Raw genomic sequence first — 25,182 nt, forward strand, 5'->3', positions numbered from 1 at the left:
CTTGGCCATCTTCCATAGGACTTGCAAAGGAGCAAGCTGGAAAGTGATTTTGTGCCTTTGATTCAATTCAAAAACTATTCCAAAGGTATTTCAGAGACTGGTGTCTATGAGGGAAGGTCGTCTTTGAGAGATGGTATATTTCCGAACAGCACTGATGTGTTCTGTATTCCCACCTCATAAGTAAAAGAGGGGACTGCAGTGCCACCACAGTTCCAACTGGAATATGGTGAGAGTTCTTAGGAAAGCTTTCCTTGTGTCCCCAGAATTTAGAAGGCACAAAGACTGGGGCCTAATTCCCTCTTGGGACTAGTTATGGACCCCACAGTAGGCACTGACCGGGGCCCAAGTTTGTTCCAAGCCTACCAAGAGAATTTCCAGTAGGGTACCTATGACCTCTAGAGAAAGGGTGGAGGATTGATGCTCCAAGGCTGAATGAAGGAACTGTAGGCAGCCAGCCGGAATAGAGCCATTAGCTCCTCCTCACAAAGAGTTGGTGGGAAGCTCCTAGTTCAAGGAGACAGAAGTTAAACTTTAAAGTTTATGGTATTGACTAGTACAGTGATATGGACACTATAATGACTAAAATAAAACTGATTTTGTAACTGAAAGAAACCAGAAGACTTTTTATTATCCAACAATGACTGAAAAATGCATCCAGGGGCAGGAAATCAACTGGCCCTCAAAGAAGCTTGACAGAAGTTATGGGAAAGAATAAAGCTAGTTTCCCATGGAGTACTATCTTTCTAATAGATTTAGGAAAAAAAAATGTTAATAGTGCTGATAGTGCCTTCTTCCCAATTTTACTGGGAATGGTTCTAGTATTTCATAATTAGACATGAGGTTGTTTTTGTTTTTTTTAAAACTTTTTATTATAGAAATTTCCAAACATACACAAAAGTAGACTTAAAATAGTATAAAGAACCCCTATGTACCCATTAACCAGCTTCAACAATTATCAGGTCATAGCCAATATTATTTTATCTAGACTTCCACCAATTGTAGGTTACCTTTACTTTTTAAAAACAGGTTTATTGAGACAAACTTAACATACCATACAAGTCCCCCACTTAAAGTATACAGTTCAATGTTTGTTAGTATATGCACCAGAATCTAATTTTAGAACATTTCACGTCCCATAAAGAATTCATGAGCAGTCAATCCCCATTTTCTCTCCCTCCTCTACCCTTAAGCAACCACTAATCTACTTTCTACCTCTAAGGACTTGCCTATTCTAGACATTTCATACAGATAGAATCATAGAATATGTGGACTTTTAGGACTAGATTTTTTTATTCCATAACATGTTTATTGTGCAAAGTCTGATTTAATTTTCTCCTCAGTAATTACTAATCCCATGCCCCCAATATCTATCAAAAGTATGAAAAATTTTTAAAGGCTGAGAGAATCACTTACCATAAGAAAACTATAGAAAAGTCAATGTGAACACAAACCTTAAAAAGAAAGCTTTCGTGGGTGGGGTGGGGTTGGTAAAAATTAATTAATTAATTAAAAAAAAAAAAGCTTTCAGGTAGCCAGAAAGGTGACTGCCCCTTGTCCATCAAGCAATGCATGTTTGTGGGGAACCTGGTGCTAAATCATTCATAGACAACCTGCTTCTGTGTCGGGTTTCATACATAGCAGAGCAGCTCCCTAACTGCAATCTACTGAAAGTCAGCCCTTGACACATGAGTTTAAAAAAAAAAAAAAAAAAAAGCTTTCATGCTGGGCGTGGTGGCTTATACCTATAATCTCAGCACTTTAGGAGGCCAAGGCAGGGAAGATCACTTGAGCCCAAGAGTTTAAGACTAGCCTGGGTAACACAGCGAGACCCTATCTCTACAAAAAATTTAAAAATTAGCTGGTTGTGGTGACACATGCCTGTAGTCCCACCAGCTACTTGGGAGGCTGAGGCAGGAGGACTAGTTGAGCCCAGGAACTGGAGGCTGCAGTGAGCTGTGATCATGCTACTGCACTCCAGCCTGGGTGACACAGTAAGACCCTGTCTCTTAAAAGAAAACGAAAAAGAAAAAAAAAAAGGAAAAAAGAAAGCTTTCAACTCTGGACTACCTAACGTAGTCCAACAATAGCACCACTTTTGCCCAACATAAACTCTCAAGTTTGTACAAGTCACCCATTTTTATATTTTTTATTCAATTCCACAAAGGAAAGAAGTAAAGATAAGAGAAGAGAAAAGATAAAGAAAAGAAGGATCCTGGATAATAGCCAACTCCATGTCTTAGTACAAAAAAATAATAATTTGGTTAGAAATGGAACCTCCTGCTATTGCCAAAAGGTGAGGCTGTTTTGAAAAATATCACATGATGTGCTGAAAGGACTACTGTCCAGAATATCCTACAAGGAGCTCTCATTAGGCAAGTAATTGAAAATTTATGCAACAATATACTATGAATACTTCTGTTGTTTCTCCTTGTACTATAACGGAATCTATGACAACTATCACTCAATGGAAACACAGTCTGTGAAATGTTGTTAGTCTATAATAACATGTAAGAGAAAAATTGTTTATAAAGTACACAAAAGAGACCAGTGAATAAAATAGGAGTGTTTTCACTCGCAATAATTAGGGAGTGATTATATATGTGTTCTTTTCTCATCCTATTATTAATATTTCTAGTTCTGGAATTAGCTACTCATTTCCATCTGCACAAGATAAAAGAATAAACTCTAAGAACTTTGAAAATGCCAGTTAGGCCCAGAAAAAGAAAAAACTGTACCAAAACCATGAAGGACTCATTACACCTGTGGCCTCACACAATAACCCAAGATAGAAAGGGGACTCATTGCAGTTAGTCAGCATCAGTGGACACACAAAATACCAAGTAGAAATGGAATACAATAAAATAATAAATTAGATGAATGTCTTAAATTAGACCTTATTGCATACTCAATCCATTATCACCTAGGAAGTGAACATTCTATTAACAATATTAAACCCATAATAATTACAGTGATATTAAAAAGGGAGATTTAAGTTTGTCAATAATGTTCAAATACTGTATAGCTTTACTGGGTTTATATTGCTGCTTCTATCAGCTATTAAGAAAATTGCTGGCCGGGCACAGCGGGTCACGCCTGTAATCCTAGCACTTTGGGAGGCCGAGGCGGGAGGATCGCTCGAGGTCAGGAGTTCGAGACCAGCCTGAGCAAGAGCGAGACCCTGTCTCTACTAAAAAAAGTAGAAAGAAATGATCTGGACAACTAAAAATATATATAGAAAAAAATTAGCCGGGCATGGTGGCGCATGCCTGTAGTCCCAGCTACTCGGGAGGCTGAGGCAGTAGGATCCCTTAAGCCCAGGAGTTTGAGGTTGCTGTGAGCTAGGCTGATGCCACGGCACTCACTCTAGCCTGGGCAACAGAGCAAGACTCTGTCTCAAAAAAAAAGAAGAAAAAAAGAAAATTGCTAAAAATCTCGGCACTAAGATTGTGACTTATCTACTGCTTCTTTTACTTCTGTCAAATATATTTTCGAACTGGAAAACTGTCAGTATCTATTAAAGTTAAATATATACAACCTATGATTCAGCAATTTCACTCCTAGGAATATACTCAAGAGAAATGCATTCATATATGCACCAAAAGACACATACAAGAATGTTCATGGCAGCATTGTTCATAATAGCCCCAATCTGAAAATAATTGAAATGCTAATCAATAATGGAGCAGATAAATAAAATGTGCTATAGTCATACAATGGAATTTTTTTTTTTTTTTTTTTTGAGACAGAGTCTCGCTTTGTTGCCCAGGCTAGAGTGAGTGCCGTGGCATCAGCCTAGCTCACAGCAACCTCAAACTCCTGGGCTTAAGGGATCCTACTGCCTCAGCCTCCCAGGTAGCTGGGACTACAGGCATGCGCCACCATGCCTGGCTAATTTTTTCTATATATATTTTAGTTGGCCAGATAATTTCTTTCTATTTTTAGTAGAGACGGGGGTCTCGCTCTTGCTCAGGCTGGTCTCGAACTCCTGACCTTGAGCAATCCACCCGCCTCAGCCTCCCAGAGTGCTAGGATTACAGGTGTGAGCCACTGCGCCCGGCCCATACAATGGAATTTTAAACAGCAATAATAATGAACAACGTATAATCCACGTGTAGCAACCTGGGGATGAACTTCATATATTTATACTATATAATATTATTACATAATACACTCATATTATATATGAAATGTAATGTTGAACAAAAGAAGCCAACCATAAAAGAGTAGATATTGTGTGATTCTATTTATATAAAATTCAAGTATAGGTAAATTAATCTATGGCTAGATAAGACACAATAATTGTTATCTTTGGGAAGAAGTAGATATTGTGTAGACAAGAATTGGGCTTCTGGAATGCTGGTAATGTTCTATTTCCTTATCAGATTTGAGCTCTAGTTAAATGAATATGCTCATTTTTAAAAATTCATCAGGTCATACACTTTGATTTCTGTACTTTTCAGAATGTGTGTTATACTTTTAATACCACACGACCTACCATTGTATCAGTTGATTTATCAGAGATTAGAATACTAAATGACCAAGTGTTAGAATATGAAATGACTACCATGTTTATAAACTGCTGATAGGAATTTAGCTTGTAAAACCATAAATCAGTAAATCAGTTCAACATTATCTAGAAAATTTGAAGATACACAGATATCCTATGACCCAACAATTCCTTCATATACTTATATCCTAGGAAAGCATGCATATACCAGGGTCCTTGTGAAAACATTTTCAGAACAGCTCTTTCATACTGGAAACAACCAGTGTCTGGACTACAGCTATCTAAAACAACAAGGGTAAGCCTAACAAATATAACATTGTGTAAGAAATACAAGACTCAAAACAACATTATACTATACAATTTCATTTATATAAATTTAAAAAGGCAAAACTATATTGTTTAGGGATAAGTACGTATGTGGTAAAAAAAAAATACTTTAAAAAAAAAAGTCAACAAGAAAATAATGATCACCAAAGTTAGGATTAGGGTTACTTAAGGACGTGAGGACAGCAAGTTTATTCTGGGGAAAGGATTAGTGGGGGCTTCTGGAGTGCTGAAGCAAGTTTTTGATATGTAGAGAGATTCCCTTTATAATTACTTCTTAAACTATACATCTGTATTTTAAATATTTTTCTCTATGTATGTAATATTCAGGAATTCAAGAAAACTGAACAATATAGGAGCCATACATAATTTTTAGAGAAAATATAAGATACAAAATGCTAAATGCTATAAGATTCCAATCTTGAAAATAATACAGACTATATGTACAGAGGAAATTTACTAAAAGGAATTAGATCAAAATATTGACCATAGTTATTTTTGGTGGTAGGATTTATTCTTGCTCTTTGTAACTTCCTATTTTCCAAATTCTTTAAAATAATAGTGTTTTTTGTATGTGTGTTTAAAAAGCAATTACTTAGTACACTGGGGAAATTCATCTGTTTTCTAAATTAATATGTCAACATTATGTAGAAGGAAGTCAGGGAGCCTTCTGGAACCTGTGTGTCCATCCCAGGGCTTTCTGTCATTTTCTTGAATAGAAATTTGTAAGGACCAGATTACTTGTTGACTCTATGTTAAGCAAGATCATCTGGAGAAGAAAAGCAAAAAGGAAACCCCAGTGCACCTTGTATTTGGCTTGGTCAACAGCCATTCCTCCTGCTTCTTCTGGGGACTTCTCGAAGAAGAGCAGAGCTGAAGAAGAAGAAAGGAATCCTAAGACTCCAGGCCATACTTGTTCCAGACAGACCAGATCAGAGTTCACTCCGAATCTACATCTTCCAGCCATGGAGAGAAGGAAGGACAGAGGGAGGTCAAAGGAGTCCAGGATACCCTGAGCATTCCTGGTGTTAGAGAGGTGAAGTCTCTGCTGTCCATACCAGAATCTGTCCTGACTTTACAGGAGTCTCTTGGGACAGAGAGCTGGAGTCACAAGGACAGTCACAGGCACCCCACACCCACACACCCACTGCAGTCACTCACCCGTCATGGGGACCCACATACCCCTCACCCAAACAATAGCACTACATATCACACAGTCACAGCCCCACAGCCACCCTGGGAATACAGAGTCACACCCACACGTTTACAGATCCCTCAAACACAGCAGCAAACAAAATCATACAGTGCTACGGATAGTCACAATACCACACTCACTACAGAGACACAAACTTACAGTCCCCCCTGGCCCTCCTATTGAACACTACAACCAATCATACACTCAACACAACCACCACTAGGACACACATACGTCACTCTGGCACAATTACACGCACTTTCCAACTGCACACAGTGCCGGTACCACAAAGTTAGTCACTCACTACATCTTTAAATAGTCACAGGCATCCAGTACACTTAGTACTACTCACATTCATACAAACACAATTACACACGCAAAACTCAGACTAACACACAGTCAAAGCCGCATAATCAGATTCTGGATACTCGCCCCCCCCCCCCCCACTCCCACGCACACAAAATGTCACACAAAGTTATACAGTCATACACAATCACAGTTTCACCACGGGGACATAGTCACTTCTACACACACTGCCTCACGTTACTACAATCACACAACTACAAGGAGAATATACAACCATACCTGCACACACAGCGCCGCAGTCACATAAGGTCACAATCACACGCGAAAGCCCACACTTCGGCCTCCCCCCCAGCCCAGCCAAGTCACACTTGCCCGACACTCCGGACCTGCCTGGAAGGTCCCTTCTGATCCCCCCAGGGACGCACCTTAAGAGCCTAATCGAGCCCCCAAGACCTAGGCCGCTCAACGCGCACTTCCCCTTCCCTGGAGGCCAAGGGTCCCGCAGGCAAATGAAGGGGGCTGCCCTATTCTCGCGGGGGGCTCTGGGAAATGTAGTCCGGAGTAGGCCCGCGCAGAGAAGATGGCGCCCAGGTCCAGGCACTGCTTGGGCCAGGCCGACGACCCCGAGCCCCACTCCGAACCGCTGCCCTGAGTCTCCCAGAGCCATGCGCAGGCTCGGAGTGAAACTCCCACGCGACGCCGGCTCCACACCCTGTAGACAAACTACCTCCATGGTACCGGCCAACCGCGGGCTGCTGTATGTTCCCTTAGAAAGAGGAAGACGTCACCAGCTTCTCGCCATTAGTTGTCTAGAGTCTCAAGAATTTCTGGGAAATGTAGTCTAGAGCCAGAAAGTGTGAGGCACCTGAACGAGTGGAAGAAAGTTAAGTTAAATTACCGCGCTGAGTTTACCCACAGTGAAGAGCGCACTCAGGCCCTGAATTCTTCTGGGGGTTGTAACCCGCGCTGAGAATCCTCAGGGCAGACTGACTAAATCGCCATTTGTGCCTTGTCTGTAGATGAGTCACATACTGTATGGTTCCTTTTTGTTGTTGTTGTTGGAGACAGAGTCTTGCTTTGTTGCCTGGTACAGTGCAGTGGCTACAGCCTATCTCACAGCAACCTCAAACTCCTAGGCTCAAGCGATCCTCCTGCCTCAGCCTCCCGAGTAGCTGGGACTACAGGCATGTGCCACTATACCCAGCTAATTTTTTTTATATTTTTAGTTGCCGGGCCAAGTTCCTTTCTATTTTTCAGTAGAAACTGGGTCTTGCTCCTTCTCAGGCTGGTCTCCAACTCCTGAGCTCAAGCAACCCTCCCACCTCGGCCTCCTCTGACTACGCGTGAACCACCACGCCCGACCTTGCTTCCTTTCTTATGAAATATTTAGAATAGGCAAATCTACAGACACGGAGTAAATTAGAGTTGCTTAGGACTGGCAGGATTGGGAGAATCGTGAGTGGTTGCAAATAGGTATAGGGTTCCTTTTTGGGGTGATGAAAATGCTCTTGAATTAGGTGATGGTGATGTTTGCATACTTGTGAATATACTAAAAAACGACTGAATTATACACCTTGGAAGAGCTAATTTTATGGTTTGTGAATATTTGCGTGTTTAAAAAAAATCTTATTAAGGTATAATTTTGATAAAATGCACTCTTTGTTTTTTTTTTTTCTTTCAGAATATTACAGGGGGTACAAATGTTTTTGGTTACATGGATGGCTTTTGTAATGCCTGAGTCAGGGTTTTAAGTGTGCCCATTGCTCAGATAGTGTTCACTGTACCCATTATTTAGGTTTTCACACATCCCCTGTTACTCCTTCTCTCCTGCTTGATTTCCACTGAATTTTACTTCCCTCTGTGCATATGTGCGCTCATCAGTTAGTTCCAATTTAATAGTGAGTATATGTGTTGTTTGTTTTTTCATTCTTTAGATATTTCACTTAGGATAATGGTCTCTAGTTCTATCCAGATTGTTGCAAAGGCCTTAATTCATCCTTATTCATGGCTGAGTAGTATTCCTCCATAGTATACCTATACCAAATTTTGTTGATCCACTCATGAATTGATGGGCACGTGGGTTGATTCCACATCTTTGCAATTGTCAATTGTGCTGCAATAAACATTCGAGTGTAGGTACCTTTTTGATAAAATGACTTTTTTTTCTTTGGGTAGATACCCAGTAGTGTATTGCTGGATGGAATAGTAAGTCTACATTTATTTCTTTGAGTAATCTCCATAGTGTTTTCTGCAGAAGTTGTACTAATTTGCAATCCCACCAACAGTGTATAAGCATTCCTTTCTCTCTGCATCCATGCTAGCATCAGTTGTTTTTTTTGACTTTTTAATGATGGCCATTCTGACTGGGGTAAGATGGTATCTTGTTTTTTTAATTTGCATTTCTCTGATGATTAGTGATGTTGAGCATTTTTTCATATGTCTGTTGGCCATTTGTCTATATTCTTTTGAAAAACTTCTGTTTATGTCTTTTGCCCACATCTTAATGGGTTTGCTAGGTTTTTTTTCTTGCTGATTTTTTGAGTTCTTTGTAGATTATAGATATTAGTCCTTTATCGTATGTATAGTTTGTAAATATTTTCTCCCATTCTGTAGGTTGTCTATAGCTGTGCAAAAGCTTTTTTATTTAATTAAGTTGCATTTATTTATTTTTGTTGTTGCTGTATTTGCCTTTGGGGTCTTAGTCATAAATTCTTTGCCGAGGCTGATGTCTATAAGAGTTTTTCCTATGTTTTATTATAGAATTTTTGAGGTTAAATAATGAATCATTTATGTATAAATTCTTTTAGTGCCTGGAAAAAAATAGAACGCTAACCATCTTATATAATAGGTCAAAAAATCCTAACACTTAAATTAGACAAAGTTACAAAAATTAAATGCCAAAATAAAGAGAGACATAAAAATACTAAATAGTATATTAAGAAATCAAAGCTAGAACAGTATTTGAATATTTCTACTATGTAAGATAATTTACCCAGAGTTTTGAGGACCTAACCTGCTTCCAATTAATGATACTTCAAAGATCTCTATGTCCCAAATTCAAGGAAACAAAATAATTTCCAAATGTTATGATCCAGCCCAAACTTCTGTATACATCTAATGAATATTTAACTCTACATGATCTAAAGAGTTGCAATGTATACTGTTTATTTATACTAATTAAATGCAAAATTGGAAGTATTCTTTTTAGGCAGAACATACAGTATTTTTACATCTGGTAAAGCAAGTCCTCTACCACATTTTTTTTCTTTTTTTTTTTTTTTTTTTGCCTAATCTCATTCTTTTTCTAAATGAATGTTTTATTTTGAATTATGCCTAATGTTTATATGAATTGACATTTCATTCTTTTAAATCCTCCCATCCAGGAACATGATCTTTTACTCTGATTTTCAGATCCTATTGTATTCCTTTTAGTAAAGTTTTTTGGTTTTTTCTTGTGAATCTTGTTGTCTTCTTGTTCAGATTTATTTCTGTCTTTTATAACTTTGGGACTGAGATATATTTAAAAATTCACTTCTAACGGATTATAGCTAGCACAGAAAATGGTGTTGATTTTGAATCTGTATCTTATATTTAGTCACTATAGTAAGTAACATTTTGCTAGAGTATCTTGGTTTAATTTGCCTGAAGGTACGTAGTATGTCCATATCAGAGTGCAGAGTCAATTCCCTCAAAACAAATTCCCCACCTGCTGAGACTAAACGCTTTCAGCAGAACACAGAACCTCCGACTACTGGCCGGTAGAACTTCCTAGCAGAAGCTGGGCTGTGAATGTTTAGAAGATGGAAGGAATTGTATCTTTACATTTCCTCACCCACACTCCTTAAAAAGAGAGGTAAAGGAGTGTTAACTCTGTCAGAATTTTCATATAGGAGAAGCTAGGGGAAGAGTCAGAGATTGGACTTAAGCCTTCATTGACATGATAAGTGTAAGGCTGGTGGCAGGTATCCCTTCCTTCCCTAATGAAAAAAGAGGAAGTCCCTCATATCCCTCAATACTCGCCCCAAAGCTGAAACAAAGAAATTCCTCACTCCTCACGCTGACATCTCCTGGCAGAAGAAGCTCCCATCCCCCAGTCCTAAGAACCTATATAAACCCACTCAGACTTCTGGGTGGGGCAGCTTCTCTAGTCCCACTCATGGGACTGTGAGGCTCGCCCGGGTCCTGGGTCCCTCTCTCGGGGACTCGTTACCCCCACCTGGGAGCGCTCCAATAAAGCCTCTTTACTTACCCCTTTCAAGTCTGCTTGTCTGTCTTTGTCTGGCGCTGGCTACTTCAAAGAAACCTTACATTTGGTGCCGAAACCCGGGAGTGTGCTTTAACTTTCAGCTGCGCTGCCCCTCCCCTGGACTCCGATCTTAAAACCTTACAATAAGGACATTGTTGTTGTAAGGTTTTTTGGAGTGGCCAGCGCCAGAGAAAGAAAGACGAGCAGAGTTGAAAGGGATAAGTAAAGAGGCTTTATTAGGGCACCCCCAGGTGGGGGTAACGAGTCCCCGAGAGAGGGACCCCGGGGAGCCTCACAGTCTCAGGAGTGGAACCAGAGAAGCCGCGCCGCCCGGAAGTCTGGGGGTGCTTATATACTTTTTTAGGGCTGGGGGATGGGAGTTTCTCTGGAGGGAAGGTTTCCGCAAGAAGAGTGAGGAATTTCTTTGTTTCAGCTTTAGGGTGGGTATGGAGGAGTAGGAGGGGCTGCTTCTTTTTCCATTAAGGAGGGGAGGGCTGCCCGCCACCAGCCTTACAGTTGTTAATTACAGTTTAAACGTAAATGAGAACAGCAAAGTTTTTTTTTAAGGTGTTTTAAATCGCACATGGGCTGTATTAAAAACAATTATTGTTTTTGTTGTTGCTGCCTACTATATTTGTACTTGAGGTAGTTAGGGTGGAGGCTAATGGAGATTAAAGGGGATTCAAGTCTCCATTTCCCTCACCCCCAACTCTTCAGAAGGGGAGTCGATAATGGGATGATTGTCCTAGTCTTCTCCCCTCTCCTCCATTGGTACCTCCCAGGAGAGGACTGTATTACCCCAACTTGCACCCTATTTCCCAAAGTGGTTTCTACCATTAAATGTTGTACCACCGTTACTGCAGGATACTAACCAGTAAGAAGTCTATGTCTTGCCGAGTGGTTTCACCCAGGAGCGAAATCTGATAGTTACCTCTTCAGCCACTCCCTGAGTGGTTACTCTAAGAAGTAGATTGTACCATCCTGGTCACCCCTCATCTCCCGGTGGTTTCTCCCAGGATTTTTCCTCCCTGGCTTCCCTATTCCCTTGTGGTTTCTCCTAGCAGATAATTGTTCTGTGCAGGGTGCCGTATTCAGGTGAGTAACTTTGCTATTCCAAATACAGAGCTCCAGACCCTATCTCCAGTACCCTTTTGTAAGCGAGTAGAAGCGAACTCAGACAAGGGTCACAATTCTGCATTCTATGTGAGAATCCCTGTCTTGCTGTAAGAAATCTGGCGAGAGGAAGATTCCTTCTCTGTACGGAATGGATACGCTTAGAAGATGGCTGCCCACACTAAGAAGCACCATGTGGGCGCGGCCATGTTCTCTGTATGCCAGCGCGACTTACGGAAACTCGTCTCTCACGATGTATCTACGACCTTATGACGACTGGCCGAACGTGGCTTCCAATCAATTCAGAGCATGCGCAATACAAACAGTCCTTCAAGGGAGGTTCTAGCAGTCGGACCGGAAGTGGAAGTGATCTTTACAGCTTTTTTCGCTGCTGATGTCAGTATTTTCATGTTTTTAATGCCAAGAGTTCTCTGTATTGATTTTGGCTGGTTGTGATTAGAGATTAAGTGGAGTCGATAATGGGAGGATTGTCCGTGGATTTAGCGATGGTGATTTCAAGGTTCAGTAATGGGGGGCGGGGTTTGTTGCGTTGGTTGATAGTCGTCTGTGGTAGCGGTGTCTTGTGTTAATAATGGGTCTATTTGAGATGAGTGAGTGGGCTTTGGGGCACAGTGATGGCCCTTTGTAGTCAGTGACTGAGGGCTGGTAGGATCAGCTATGGTGATAGGTGGGGTCAATGATCACGTTGCTTTTATAACCTGAGTTGAAAGTTCAGCTCTTTAAATTTCCGCCTTCTTTAATATAAATATTCACAAGCTTTGCTGTGTAACATTTTCTTTATTGTTCAAACCTGTTTTAAAATAAATTTATCTTTTTTTCTTTGACCCATGAGTTATTTAGAAGTGCGCATTATGTTTCAAATCATGTCTGGGTAATGCTCAAGTTGAAAAATTGCTTTATGGTCTAGTTCACAGTTTTCATAAATGTCACATCTGTTATATAAAAACAATATGTGTATGTTCTCTAATTTCTACTGTTATAGATACTAATTAAGCATATTTTAAAAATATATATATTCCTTCAGATTATTTTGTTGAGGAAGATAAAGTACTGACACTGGAAAGGTTATTCCACTTGCCGTTCATTCTGTCAGTTTCTGTTTGTATAGTTGAAACTTTTTATTAGGAATAGTTATTTGTATTTTTTTTTTTTTTTTTTTTTTGAGACAAAGTCTCACTCTGTTGCCCAGACTAGAGTGAGTGCCGTGGCGTCAGCCTAGCTCACAGCAACCTCAAACTCCTGGGCTCAAGCGATCCTCCTGTCTCAGCCTCCCGAGTAGCTGGGACTACAGGCATGCGCCACCATGCCCGGCTAATTTTTTTTTTCTATATATATTTTTAGCTGTCCATATAATTTCTTTCTATTTTTAGTAGAGATGGGGTCTCGCTCTTGCTCAGGCTGGTCTCGAACTCCTGAGCTCAAACGATCCGCCCACCTCGGCCTCCCAGAGTGCTAGGATTACAGGCGTGAGCCACCGCGCCCGGCCAGTTATTTGTATTTTTTAATGATAGATATGACTAAATAGCTCAAAAGTTGTTATAGCAATTCAAGCTGCCCCTAACAATTTATGAAAGAACTCATTTTCCTAAATGCTTTGCCAGCACTGGACTTTGTTCCTTTTTTACAGTTTTCATAATTCTGAGGGAAAATTATATCTAATTGCTGTGGTGCATTTTAAAGTTGGCACCTTTTTCGTTAATGGCTATTTGTTTCCTTTTATGTGAATTTTCATATCCCTTTTAAAGTTTTTTTTTTTTTGCTTAGTGATTATTAGACTTGTTAGAAGTACCCTATCATCACATATCAGAAAACTTTTATATATATTTTCATGCTATTTTATGCTGTATTTTAATGTATAACTAGGAAATATGTAATCAGAAATATGTGTTTTTTTCTGTTAGAGCTTCTGGGTTTCCTGTCATGTGTAATAAGATCCTTTGTACCTTACTACACTGTTAACGTAAACTCCTAAAAATTATTTTCATAGTTTTTGGGGTTTAAAAATACATACATTTAAATATTCAGTCCTGCTTGAATTTGTCTCCTCTGAATAGTCTGTGATGGAGATCTAGTTTGCTTTGTTTCAGGTGGATGGCCATTTATATCAGCACCATTTATGCAATGAATGTCTTGTGGACACTCAATTGAATACCACTTTTGTCACATGTATAGATCAGTATTTTCTGGTATGTTTATTGTTTTACTTGTTTTGATTACATTATTTTCTATATTATGGCTTAATATCTGATAGAGCATGGTAATTGCTGATATGTATCGCATGATTCTCATGTGCCAGGGAGGTGTTGAGCATTTTACAAGAATCATCTCATTTAATTTTCTTTTTTTTTTTTTTGAGACAGAGTCTCACTCTGTTGCCCGGGCTAGAGTGAGTGCCGTGGCTTCAGCCTAGCTCACAGCAACCTCAAACTCCTGGGCTCAAGCGATCCTCCTGCCTCAGCCTCCCGAGTAGCTGGGACTACAGGCATGCACCACCATGCCCGGCTAATTTTTTGTATATATATTTTTTAGTTGTCCATATAATTTCTTTCTATTTTTAGTAGAGACGGGGTCTCACTCTTGCTCAGGCTGGTCTCGAACTCCTGACCTCGAGCGATCCACCCGCCTCGGCCTCCCAGAGTGCTAGGATTACAGGCGTGAGCCACCGCGCCCGGCCTCATTTAATTTTCATAACTGTGACCTAGGCATGATGATCCTCATTTCTGTAACTAAAACTGAAGTAACTTCGTATTCTCGTAGCTGAAAGGTGGCAGAGCTGCAATTCAAACCAGCAGTATTATCACTCCAAATCTCATGGTCTTTCCCATATTTCACCATGACTAATACCTATTACATAGTCTATTAAGCTTTGTATGGTCTTCAGCACTGGTTCTCAAAGCATGGTCCCTGCACCAAGAACGTCAGCATTACCTGGGTACAGGTTAGAAGTGAAAAGTCTTGGACCCTACCTTAGACCTACTGAATCAGAAACTGTGGTGATGAGGCTGAGAAGTTTTAACTGTGCTTTATCAAGCCCTCCAGGTGATTTGAATACATACCCAACTATGGGTATCTATTGAGAACGAATGCTGTGGTTTGTAGCTCAGGGACCAGCACCTTGGTGTATCCAGGAAGTGTTCATGTGGTAAATGTTTTATGACTGATTATGTAGACATTATCTTCCCAGGTTTCTTAGTGTCTCTGGGGAGCGCCTGGCCCAGATCTTCCTCCAGAATCCAGCCCACTTCTTCCCAGCAGCTTTGCTTGAGTTCACAGATGACCACTAAGCTTCAGGCTTCCTAGAGAACTAGGATTGTGACCCAGTTGGCCATGCCAGCTAATTGGACCCCACCCCAAATACCCCCAGCTCTGGCTCCAGAGGATTATGGCAGCTCATACGAGGTAAGGATAAAGAGTCCCAGGGGGGAAGAATTCATGCCAGTAGTAGATATCTCTGATCCGTTATCAGAAGCTCTGGGCAGAGGCAGATGGGCCACAGGAAGCAGCCAGACTATATATAGACCTACTGCTCCTGAAACAAATCTTGATCTTCCTGTGAAGAATGAGAAACAGTTGGATAATGTCTCCATCTCTAGAGGCCAGTTGTATAACAGTGGAGAGAGGTGGACTGTCAAGGAAAACTGTTGTTTATATTGTTATCACACTACATTGGTAAGGTAGTGCAGATAGAATTCCTGGTTAGAAGTCACTTTTGGTAAGATTTTGAAAATATTTCTCCTTGTCTTCCTAAAGTGTTTCCCCAAACACAGATATTTTCTTTATTTTGTTTTTGAAGTTTCTGTTTTTTAGATACTGGTTTTCCATTTTTATCCTCCCCTATTTGTATTTCTTTCCTGCTTTCCTTTCTGGGATATTTTGTTACCTTGTTCTACAGCTCCTCTACTGAGATTGTCATTACCACTGTCGATATTTTAATTCTATTTTTAAAAACTCTCGTTTGTTTTCTAAATATTTTTTATTAGCATACTGTTCTTATTTCGTGGGTGTAATATTTCTTATCCCTCTAAAGATATTAAACTATTAGCAATAGTTTAATTTTTTGAATGGGCAGTATATATACTTAGTTCAAAAATTAGAAATATATAAAAACAACACATTGAAAAGTATTATGGTGAAATAAATTCAGGGAAAAGATGGGACTGTGGTTCTCTCACTTCTGCCTCCTACTTGCCCATGTCTCCCTATATAGATGACCAGTTTTATTAGTCTTGTTAGTTCTCTATGCAAGTGAAAACAACTATTAATACAAATTTTTTCTTTTGATTTCACAAAGAATAGCATAGTAAACAAACTTTTAACCACATTGCCTTTTTTTCTTTGAGACAGGTTCTTGCTCTGTTGCCTGGGCTAGAGTGCAGTGGTGTAATCATAGCTCACTGCAATCTCAAACTCCTGGGCTAAAGCGATCCTCCCTCCTTGGCCTCCCAAAATGCTAGGATTACAGGTGTGAGCCACTGTGCCCAGCTTTCACATTGCTTTTTAAATGTTTGGCAAAATACAAAAGATGTTATGAACAATATACAGTGGACATTCTTGTATTCTATTAGACACACAAGAAGTAGTGGAATTTCATTTTACAGTTTAGTCACATGCAGTGAGGGTGCCAGATGAATCCCAGTGAACCTCTATTTCTTTTGCTGCTGGGCAGTTTTATGATTGGGCATATTAATAATTTTAATCTAGAAGATAGGAAAAATGGATTTAGGCATAAGATATCATTGGCAAAGAAGCAGCAGTCACTTGTATTAGGCAGACTAAAGAGAGTTGGTGTTGTGTGGGATTGTTTTGTGTAGTACCATGGGGAATACCATGTCTTAGCTGATCCTGCCAGGCTATCTTCTAGGAACACTGAGGTTTAACTGATAGTACCAGGCCACCTCTCACCTGTGAGGGCCTAATTTTGTCCTCATTTAAACATAAAAGAATGGAAAAAGATTGACTTAGAAACAAGAACCAAACGAAAGCTATGGCAGCAATTTTAGGAACAGATCAAAAGGAATTTAAGATGAAAAATACCTAAAGGGATGAAGATTGGTGGTTCATATTTATAAAAGGAATAACATCCAAAGAATTATAAAATTGTTGACATTTATTAGCTAATAATGTATCTTTGAGCTGTATTAGCTAAAAATGAACAGAATCATTAAATATTCCATTGGCCATTTTATCACAGTACTCTCAAAAACATTGATCAAAGCAGGAAAAAAAGGTATAAACCTTTGCTATAACATTGAATCTGTTTTCTTACCAAGAGCATTATATTACAAATAAAAAAATAACAGGTTCTTGGAAAACAATGTGAATAAACTTAATGCCACTGAACTGGACATTTTGGCATTTTAATTTTATATTTTTTTCACAATTTAAAAAAATTCAGTGAAGTCCTACATTTAAAATTTGTGTCATAGAGCTACACTGTAGATGGAAAAAATACAGATTTAAATGCCTTTTTAAGGAATCCTGGAAGTTTGGGGAAAAAAAAATAAAGACAAAATGTGAGTTATGGTTTTAACTGAAGAAGTTAGGAAAAGAACAAGTCAATAAAGATAAAAGAACAGTAAGGACTGAAAAAACATAAGGAAAGAAATCAATCACAGAGAAGAAAAATAGTTGATAGAGATGTTTAACAGAAACACAAGTTGCTTCTACATGGTAATGATCAAGGAAAGGGAGTACAGATAAATATTTAATATAACCAAAGTATGTAACAAAACAGGAGAAATAGTTATTTAATACTTCTATACCTAAGATTTTTCCCTTTTGTTTAGCATAACCAGTAAGCTCTAAAACAAAATAACTATAGTCCCTTCATATTATGTAATATCCATTGTTTGAATTTCTCTAAATGTGTCATAAATGTTTTTTTAATGTTGGTTCTTTTTTTTATTATATTATTTCAACATATTGCAGGGTTTACGTTGTATATATTGCCCTTGCCCTACCTGAGTCAGAGCTTCAAGCGTGTCCATCCCCCAAATGATGTGCATCGCACCCATTACATGTGTTTATACCCATCCCCTCCTTCCCCCTCCCATCTGCCTGACACCTGATGAATGTTATTACTATATATGCACTTAAGTGTTGAAAAGTTAATACCAATTTGATGGTGAGTACATGTGGTGCTTGTTTTTCCATTCTTGGGCTACTCCACTTAGTAGAATGGGTTCCAGCTGTTAATTTTAATTAAGAGCCAAAAAAGGCCCACAAGTTGTATTTGTTTAGTATGACAATTAAGTCTATTGTAATAAAAGATTCCCCTCCATGTTGTTTCTCTTCTAATTTATGTTTTCAGGAAATGAGTCATTTGCTGTCTTCTGGATTTAGCTGATGTTTTGGTCTTGATATTGTTCAATATATTCCTATTTCCTTTGAATTAGATCTAGAGGCTTGATGAACCCAGGTTGGCTTTTTTTTGCAAGAATACTTTATAGGTGGTGTAGTGAAATTAATTACTATTAATATATCATGTCAGGAGGCACATAATATCTGGTAATTTCTCTTTTTATGATGTTAAAATTGATGGGTGGATGCAGATGTTTTTAGCTGATCCATCCATTATACGCTTCTCTTCAGCCTTTCAAATGAAGAAGTTCAGCAACCATTAATGATTATTGTCTAAATCCATTATTTCATTAGTAGTTGTAAATAATGATATTTTTATTTTATCCTAACTTCTTAGCTAGAATCATTCTATAAAGAACTTTTCCTTATAAGTTGTTTGGTTATTTTATAATATGGAGCCTATAGAAAAAATAAAATAATAAATCTAATTACCTTAATTACCTTTACTTAAAGTAAAAAATCCATTCTTATCTGTTGTCAAACTATTTTTCTTATAATCACCTTTGTAACACATCATGCAGACGTCTGTCCATTTATACTGAGCTATTTGCAGTTCCCCCAACTCATTGTGTATTTTCTCTCTCCACCATTGTTCATGTCTTTTCTGGGGAATGGCCCCCTCACCCCATATTCTATATTACTCTTATGTTCCAGCTTAAATTCTTCAACTCTGTGGAGTGTAAACTTACTTCCTCACGCAGAATGCACTTTTTCTTCTTTTGGGGCTTCAGTGTGTCCTACATAGAGATCTTTTCAAGACCTTAATGAACTTATGTCTTCCTTTTTTCAAAGTTCAGTCCTGTTTATTTTCCAAGTTTTTTAAGTTGATAGAAGATTAGAAGCATAAATCATTCATTTCTAAGTTCCCAGGACTAGCATAATGGCTAATCCTAAATTAGCCATTTAGGATTCTCAGAAAGTGTATCACAGTTCATTCGTTCCTCCAGTCACTATAATACTAAAAGATAGCCTATTTCAGTTGCCAGTTTGGAAAAACAAGTAATTGACTGACTATAGTACAGAACAAATAGCAGGAATTCTTTATTGGATATCTGTCTTCCACAAAATACATAAAAGTAGATATTTAATATGTACCCTATATATAATGTCATTTCTTAAAAGTTCATGTATTACACAGGTGTGTATATATTTGTCAAAGATGTAAATGATACACTAAAGATTGTTGCATTTAACTCTATGTAAATTTTCCCAAAAAATATTATACTGTAGTTACTAATTTGCATTCTGAAGTTATTTAGGAGGAAGTGTAGTGCTATCTGCAATTTACTTTGAAATGCAAAAAAAAGTAAGATGGATCAATGGACAAATGAAAAGATGGGTAGATGTGTGATAAAGTAAGTAAAGTAAAATGATAATAATGGTACCAAGGGGTACCATCTAATATCTAATAAAATATTAGAGAAATGGGACGTAACTTTTTAGAAAGAAGAGGTAAATTAAAAACAACCACAAAACCCATGTTCCATATTTCTAAATATAGTCTCTCCATCCCCTAAAGCTAACTATTCACATTGAACAAGAACATGCCCTTGCAGGGATCAGTGTCCTTCAGGGATGTGGCTATAGATTTCAGCAGAGAGGAATGGCAGCACCTCGACCCCTCTCAGAGAAACCTCTACCAGGATGTGATGCTGGAGACCTACAGCCACCTGCTCTCAGTGGGTAAGCATAGTCACCTTGGTATCTGAAAGGAGGCCTCACTGAGAGTGTTCCCATTCTCTGTTAAATGAATGCTGTGAAGCATCTTAAATAGGTATTGGTTTGTCCTTGGTTTTTGTCCAGGATTGTTTATCCCTTTAGAGCACTCAGAATATTACTTTATGCTTAGAGATATATGGTTACTTTTCTGAATAAATCCTCATTGAACAATAAGACTTTATAGATTGTACTTTGAAACATGATTAGCTTGACCCAGTCCTTTATCATTTCCCACGTACAGGGTACCAAGTTCCCAGAGCAGAGGTTGTCATGTTGGAGCAAGGAAAGGAGCCGTGGGCATTGCAGGGTGAGAGTCCACATCAGAGTTGTCCAGGTGAGTCAGTGTGACCCAGGTAGGTGGGAGATGGGAATAAATCTCAGCTGTCTTGACAAAGACTGGTACCTTTGAAATGCTATTAAGGTGGCTCTTCTGGAAGGTTCTGAATTTTTTGTATTGCTTGAGAATCCTTGACATTGGCCTCTTAGATAACTAAATGCCTTCTACCTAGATGACCTTTGTCATTTCTGTCTTCTTTGGCTTTTTGGATTCTCAATCATGTGCAAGTGTGCCTCATTAAAGATCTTTCTTTCTTGATTATACACTTTTTCTCTAACATTCTTTTTTTTTTTTACCTTCCCCATAGTCTTAGAGTCCTTCTTTATACATTTAGGCATTCATGGATCTGCTTCCTTTCACAATTAATATTATGTGTTACACACTCCTACTCCTATAAGTCCCTTTTTATTTCTTTCTCACTGTAAGATGCCTTATAACTTCATATCCAATCAGGCTCTCTTCCTCTTTTTTCCATAGGCACTGCGTTGAGATTTCTCACTTCTTCCCAATTGTCCATGCTGTCCATCTAACGGATGAATTGGGGGTCACTGTCATTTAATCTTGGGGAGTATCTTTCTGATGTGTTTGATGTTATTAATCACCCTTCCAGCATTTCTTCTAATGCTGACTGAGGGATTCCACATGGACTGGGTCTCTCTAGTTGGTTGGGTTTTTTTTGTTATTGCTTTGTTTTTGTACTTTGTCCAATGAGATTTGAATTTAATCATAGTCCTGTGTTTAGGGCACACTATCACCATGATTCTGGGTGAGGATTCTCTCTTAATTTTATTTGGATTTAATCTCTTTTTTATCCTTTCTCCACACCAATCTCAATTCCCACCATAAGCCCCTGTTTTAGATGATGGAAACATCTGTGAATTCATGCATATTGTAAAATTTAAAGTGAATTAGAGTTCTGTATCATCGCTTTATATAAATGTTGCAGTGCTCTATATCTTTTTCTTTGCCTTACTTTTTCCACTTCAATCCATGCTGCAGTGTGTTCATCTAGTTTATTTCTTCTTGCCTATCAAAACACTATCCCCTCCCTCTTCATAAGATTACCCACCCTCACCCTTTTCTCTGTGTTGAATCTGGATGAGCCATTTGTACCGCCCACTCCCTGCTGCTAGCTGTTCTTTGAGTTAAAATCACCTGTTTCTCCTTTGAGAAGGGAAGTTTTCGTTTCATATATATAGCACAGAATCTCTGAAAAAAACCTTCTTTTGTATTAAAAGGGAAGGTGATGATAGCAATGATATTAGGTTGTATTTGAATGTAGAAGAATTGTGCCAGATTGGTGACCAGATAGAGACCTATCAGCAAATAGAAAATAAATATTTAAGTGGCGTTGCTGTCATCAAGTCATACTACAAAGAAGTATTATGAATATAAGTGCATTAGAAAAATAATTCCTGTGAGCCCATATATCTCATTCCTCTAAAGAACCAACCCATTAATGTGACCCATTTGGAAATGTTTGAAGCATAATTTAGATTTATAGCATCATAATCAAAATAATGTTAAAATTTAAAGATTATCAAAATGGTTAAATTTCTTCCTGTACTGACCATAAGTGTATTCCAACAGGAGAAAAATTACTGGACCATAATCAATGTGGAAAAATCCCAAGTTATAAACAAACATCCCCTCAACATCAGAAAATACATTCTGGAGACAACTTCAACAAATGTGCCAAATTTCAAACGATCTTCACCCAAAAGTTACAGTTCAAGGTACATCTGAAAGGTCATACAGGAGAAAAACTGTATGTATGTATTGAATGTGGCAAGGCTTTTGTGCAGAAGTCAGAATTCATTACACATCAAAAAACCCATACTAAAGACAAGCCGTACAAAGGCAATGAATGTGGAAAATCCCTTTTCCAAGCATCTTCTGTCTTTAGGCATCAGAGAATTCATACCAGAGAAAGTCTCTGTGAATGCAGTGAATGTGGGAGAGGCTTCCCTTATGACTCAGATCTCAGTGTACATGAGAAAATTCATACTGGACAGAGAGACCCTGAATGTAGAGATTGTGGCAAAGCCTTCACACAAAAGTCTACCCTCCAGATACATGAGGAAATTCATACAAGTGAGGGATCTTACATATGTATTGAATGTGGACAGGCCTTCATCCAGAAGACACAATTGATTGCACATCAAAGAATTCATATTGGAGAAAAACCATATGAATGCAGTCGCTGTGGGCAATCCTTCGTTTCCAAGTCCCAACTTCAGGTACATCAACAAATTCACACAAAAGTGAAGCCCTATGTAAGTGCCAAATATGAGAAGGTCTTCAATAATAGTTCCAACCTCATTACACATGAGAAAGTTAAAATTAGAGAGAAATCCTTCATATGCACTGAATGTGGGAAGGCATTTACCTACAGGTCAGAGTTGATTATACATCAGAGAATTCACACTGGAGAGAAGCCTTATGAATGCAGTGACTGTGGAAAAGCCTTCACTCAGAAGTCAACACTCACAGTGCATCAGAGAATTCATACGGGAGAAAAATCATATGTATGCATGAAATGTGGTCTAGCCTTTATCCGGAAGGCACACTTGGTTGCACATCAAATAATTCATACTGGAGAGAAACCTTATGAATGTTGTCAGTGTGGGAAATTCTTTACTTCCAAGTCACAACTCCATGTGCATAAACGGATTCACACAGGAGAAAAACCCTATATGTGCAATAAATGTGGAAAGGCTTTCACCAGCAGGTCAAATCTAATTACACATCAGAAAACTCACACAGGAGAGAAAGCCTATATTTGTTCTAAATGTGGAAAGGCCTTCACTCAGAGGTCAGACTTGATTACACATCAGAGAATCCATACTGGAGAGAAACCGTATGCATGTAGTACCTGTGGAAAAGCCTTCACACAGAAGTCAAACCTCACTATACACCAGAAAATTCATACTGGAGAGAGACAATATGAATGCCATGAATGTGGGAAAGCTTTCAACCAGAAATCAATACTCATTGTGCATCAGAAGATTCACACAGGAGAAAAACCTTACGTTTGCACTGAGTGTGGAAGAGCGTTCATCCGGAAGTCAAACTTTATTACTCACCAGAGAATTCACACTGGAGAGAAACCTTATGAATGCAGTGATTGTGGAAAATCCTTCACCTCCAAGTCTCAGCTCCTGGTGCATCAGCCAATTCACACAGGAGAGAAACCCTATGTGTGTGCTGAGTGTGGGAAAGCCTTTAGTGGCAGGTCTAATCTCAGTAAACACCAGAAAACTCACACAGGAGAAAAGCCCTACATGTGCTCTGAATGTGGGAAGACCTTCAGACAGAAGTCAGAGTTGATTACACATCATAGAATTCATACTGGGGAGAAACCTTATGAATGCAGTGACTGTGGGAAATCTTTCACTAAGAAATCACAGCTCCAGGTGCATCAGCGAATTCACACAGGAGAGAAGCCTTATGTGTGTGCTGAGTGTGGGAAGGCCTTTAGCAATAGGTCAAATTTGAATAAACACCGGACAACACACACTGGAGACAAACCCTACAAGTGTGCAGTCTGTGGGAAAGGCTTCTTTCAGAAATCAGTGCTCAACATGCATCAGAGTATTCACACCTGAGATAAAGAGAGTGAGAAAACCTCACTGAGGACAGGTTTGATTGTATATTATTGATCCATGCAGCAAGAAAATATGTATATTATTTGAACTAGAAATGCCCACATCAGAATGTCACACATTATTGTTCAGAAAAGGATGTCTGAGAAAGCACTGAATGAGGTGAGGGAAGCTTCCCACATTGTCACTAGCCTGATTAAACCTTGGAACATTCATCCTGAGAAGGAACCAAGTCAATTGGGTTGATTAGAAAAAGCCTTCTCAAAAAAAAAAAAAATAATAATAATATATATATATAGAGAGAGAGAGAGAGAGAAAGAAATAAAAAGCCTTCTCAAGAAAACTACAATACAACACTGTTACCAAATTCTTCATAAGAAAGATGATATTAAGTTATGTTAAAGATAATTCTGTTTCCTGTGGAATATGTACAGTGCCAATAAACTGAATGCTAAAACAACATAATATATGTGGTGGTAATAAGTCCTATGTTCTGTGAGTTGTTTATTGCAGACACATCATCTGACAGAATTGTGGGTGATTTTTCATTCTTTTTTTTTGAATCTAACACAGTTGTGTGTATCTAATCTGCCACTGCATATTTTTATCCAAAAAGAGATACTGCAATAAAAATATTCCTTGTGTATACAGACACAAGCCTCAGACTCTATATTGTTATCTACCACCATGACTTGCAGCCACTCTCATCAGCCACTAGTAATGTCTCTGAGCCTCTCAAGTCATCTGTACATTGTCTCTTCATCTGCAGCATGTTGTCTTGTGAACTTCCACTACACTCAGGAAAACTCCTAAGGTAAGAATTTTCAGGTCACCTGGTTAACTGAAGTCTCCCTTCTGCTGTCATAGTTTTTCCAACTCATTTGCCTTCCTTAAGGATGTGGCTTTCATAACAAATGAATAGCTCATATTAAAACCAACACCAGCATATGTTCACTGTCTGCTCTGTGTCCATCTTTGTGTCATATACTCCACAAGAACATTCTCCCCCATGTATGTCAAACACATCCATTCAGTTCCTGGCTCAGTTCCTTTGCATTTGCAGTTACCTCTCCAAAGAGCAGTTCTTTATTATATCTGTGTGGCTTGCTCCCTCATGTCTTTCCTCCCATGACACCTCACAGGCTTTCCCTGCCCTTCTCTGCCTGTCTGGTTTAAAATTCCAGCCCCTTACCCTTCCTCCTTTATTCTTCTCCACAGCACTTACAACCACGGTGCATTGTATATTTTGCTTATTTGTCTATGGCTTCCACACTAGAACATTTTTCCGTGTTCACCATTAGGAACCTAGAGTCATGTCTGCCATACAGCAGGCATTCCATAAATGCACATTACAGCATGTTGACCCCTGCTCATCACATCACTTCCCTCTGTTTCTATGTGGCAGTATGAGATGCTCTAGTAGGGAGAACCAATTTGCTTGAAACACAC

At 38.8% G+C, this 25,182-nt stretch overlaps 1 protein-coding gene across 3 annotated transcripts; it reads left to right on the forward strand.

Annotated features, from left to right (window-relative positions):
* The first annotated feature begins 13,748 nt into the window (after nt 1–13,748).
* LOC138374778 (zinc finger protein 585A-like) lies at nt 13,749–23,992 on the forward strand. Of its 3 annotated transcripts, XM_069457909.1 has the most exons (5): nt 13,749–13,898; nt 14,897–15,111; nt 19,629–19,755; nt 20,033–20,125; nt 21,719–23,992. In XM_069457909.1, the coding sequence occupies exons 2-5, from the start codon at nt 15,040–15,042 to the stop codon at nt 23,734–23,736; spliced, it is 2,310 nt and encodes a 769-aa protein (XP_069314010.1). In that variant the 5' UTR covers nt 13,749–13,898; nt 14,897–15,039; the 3' UTR covers nt 23,737–23,992. The 3 variants fall into 3 exon arrangements, with proteins under 3 accessions (XP_069314010.1, XP_069314008.1, XP_069314011.1); XM_069457907.1 differs by lacking the exon at nt 13,749–13,898 and having other exon boundaries at nt 14,416–15,111; XM_069457910.1 differs by lacking the exon at nt 13,749–13,898 and having other exon boundaries at nt 14,416–15,111; nt 19,670–19,755.
* Nucleotides 23,993–25,182: the final 1,190 nt, after the last annotated feature.

This window comes from Eulemur rufifrons, chromosome 24 (genome assembly GCF_041146395.1).
Source record: "Eulemur rufifrons isolate Redbay chromosome 24, OSU_ERuf_1, whole genome shotgun sequence".
In the NCBI taxonomy this organism is placed as follows: Eukaryota; Metazoa; Chordata; class Mammalia; order Primates; family Lemuridae; genus Eulemur; species Eulemur rufifrons.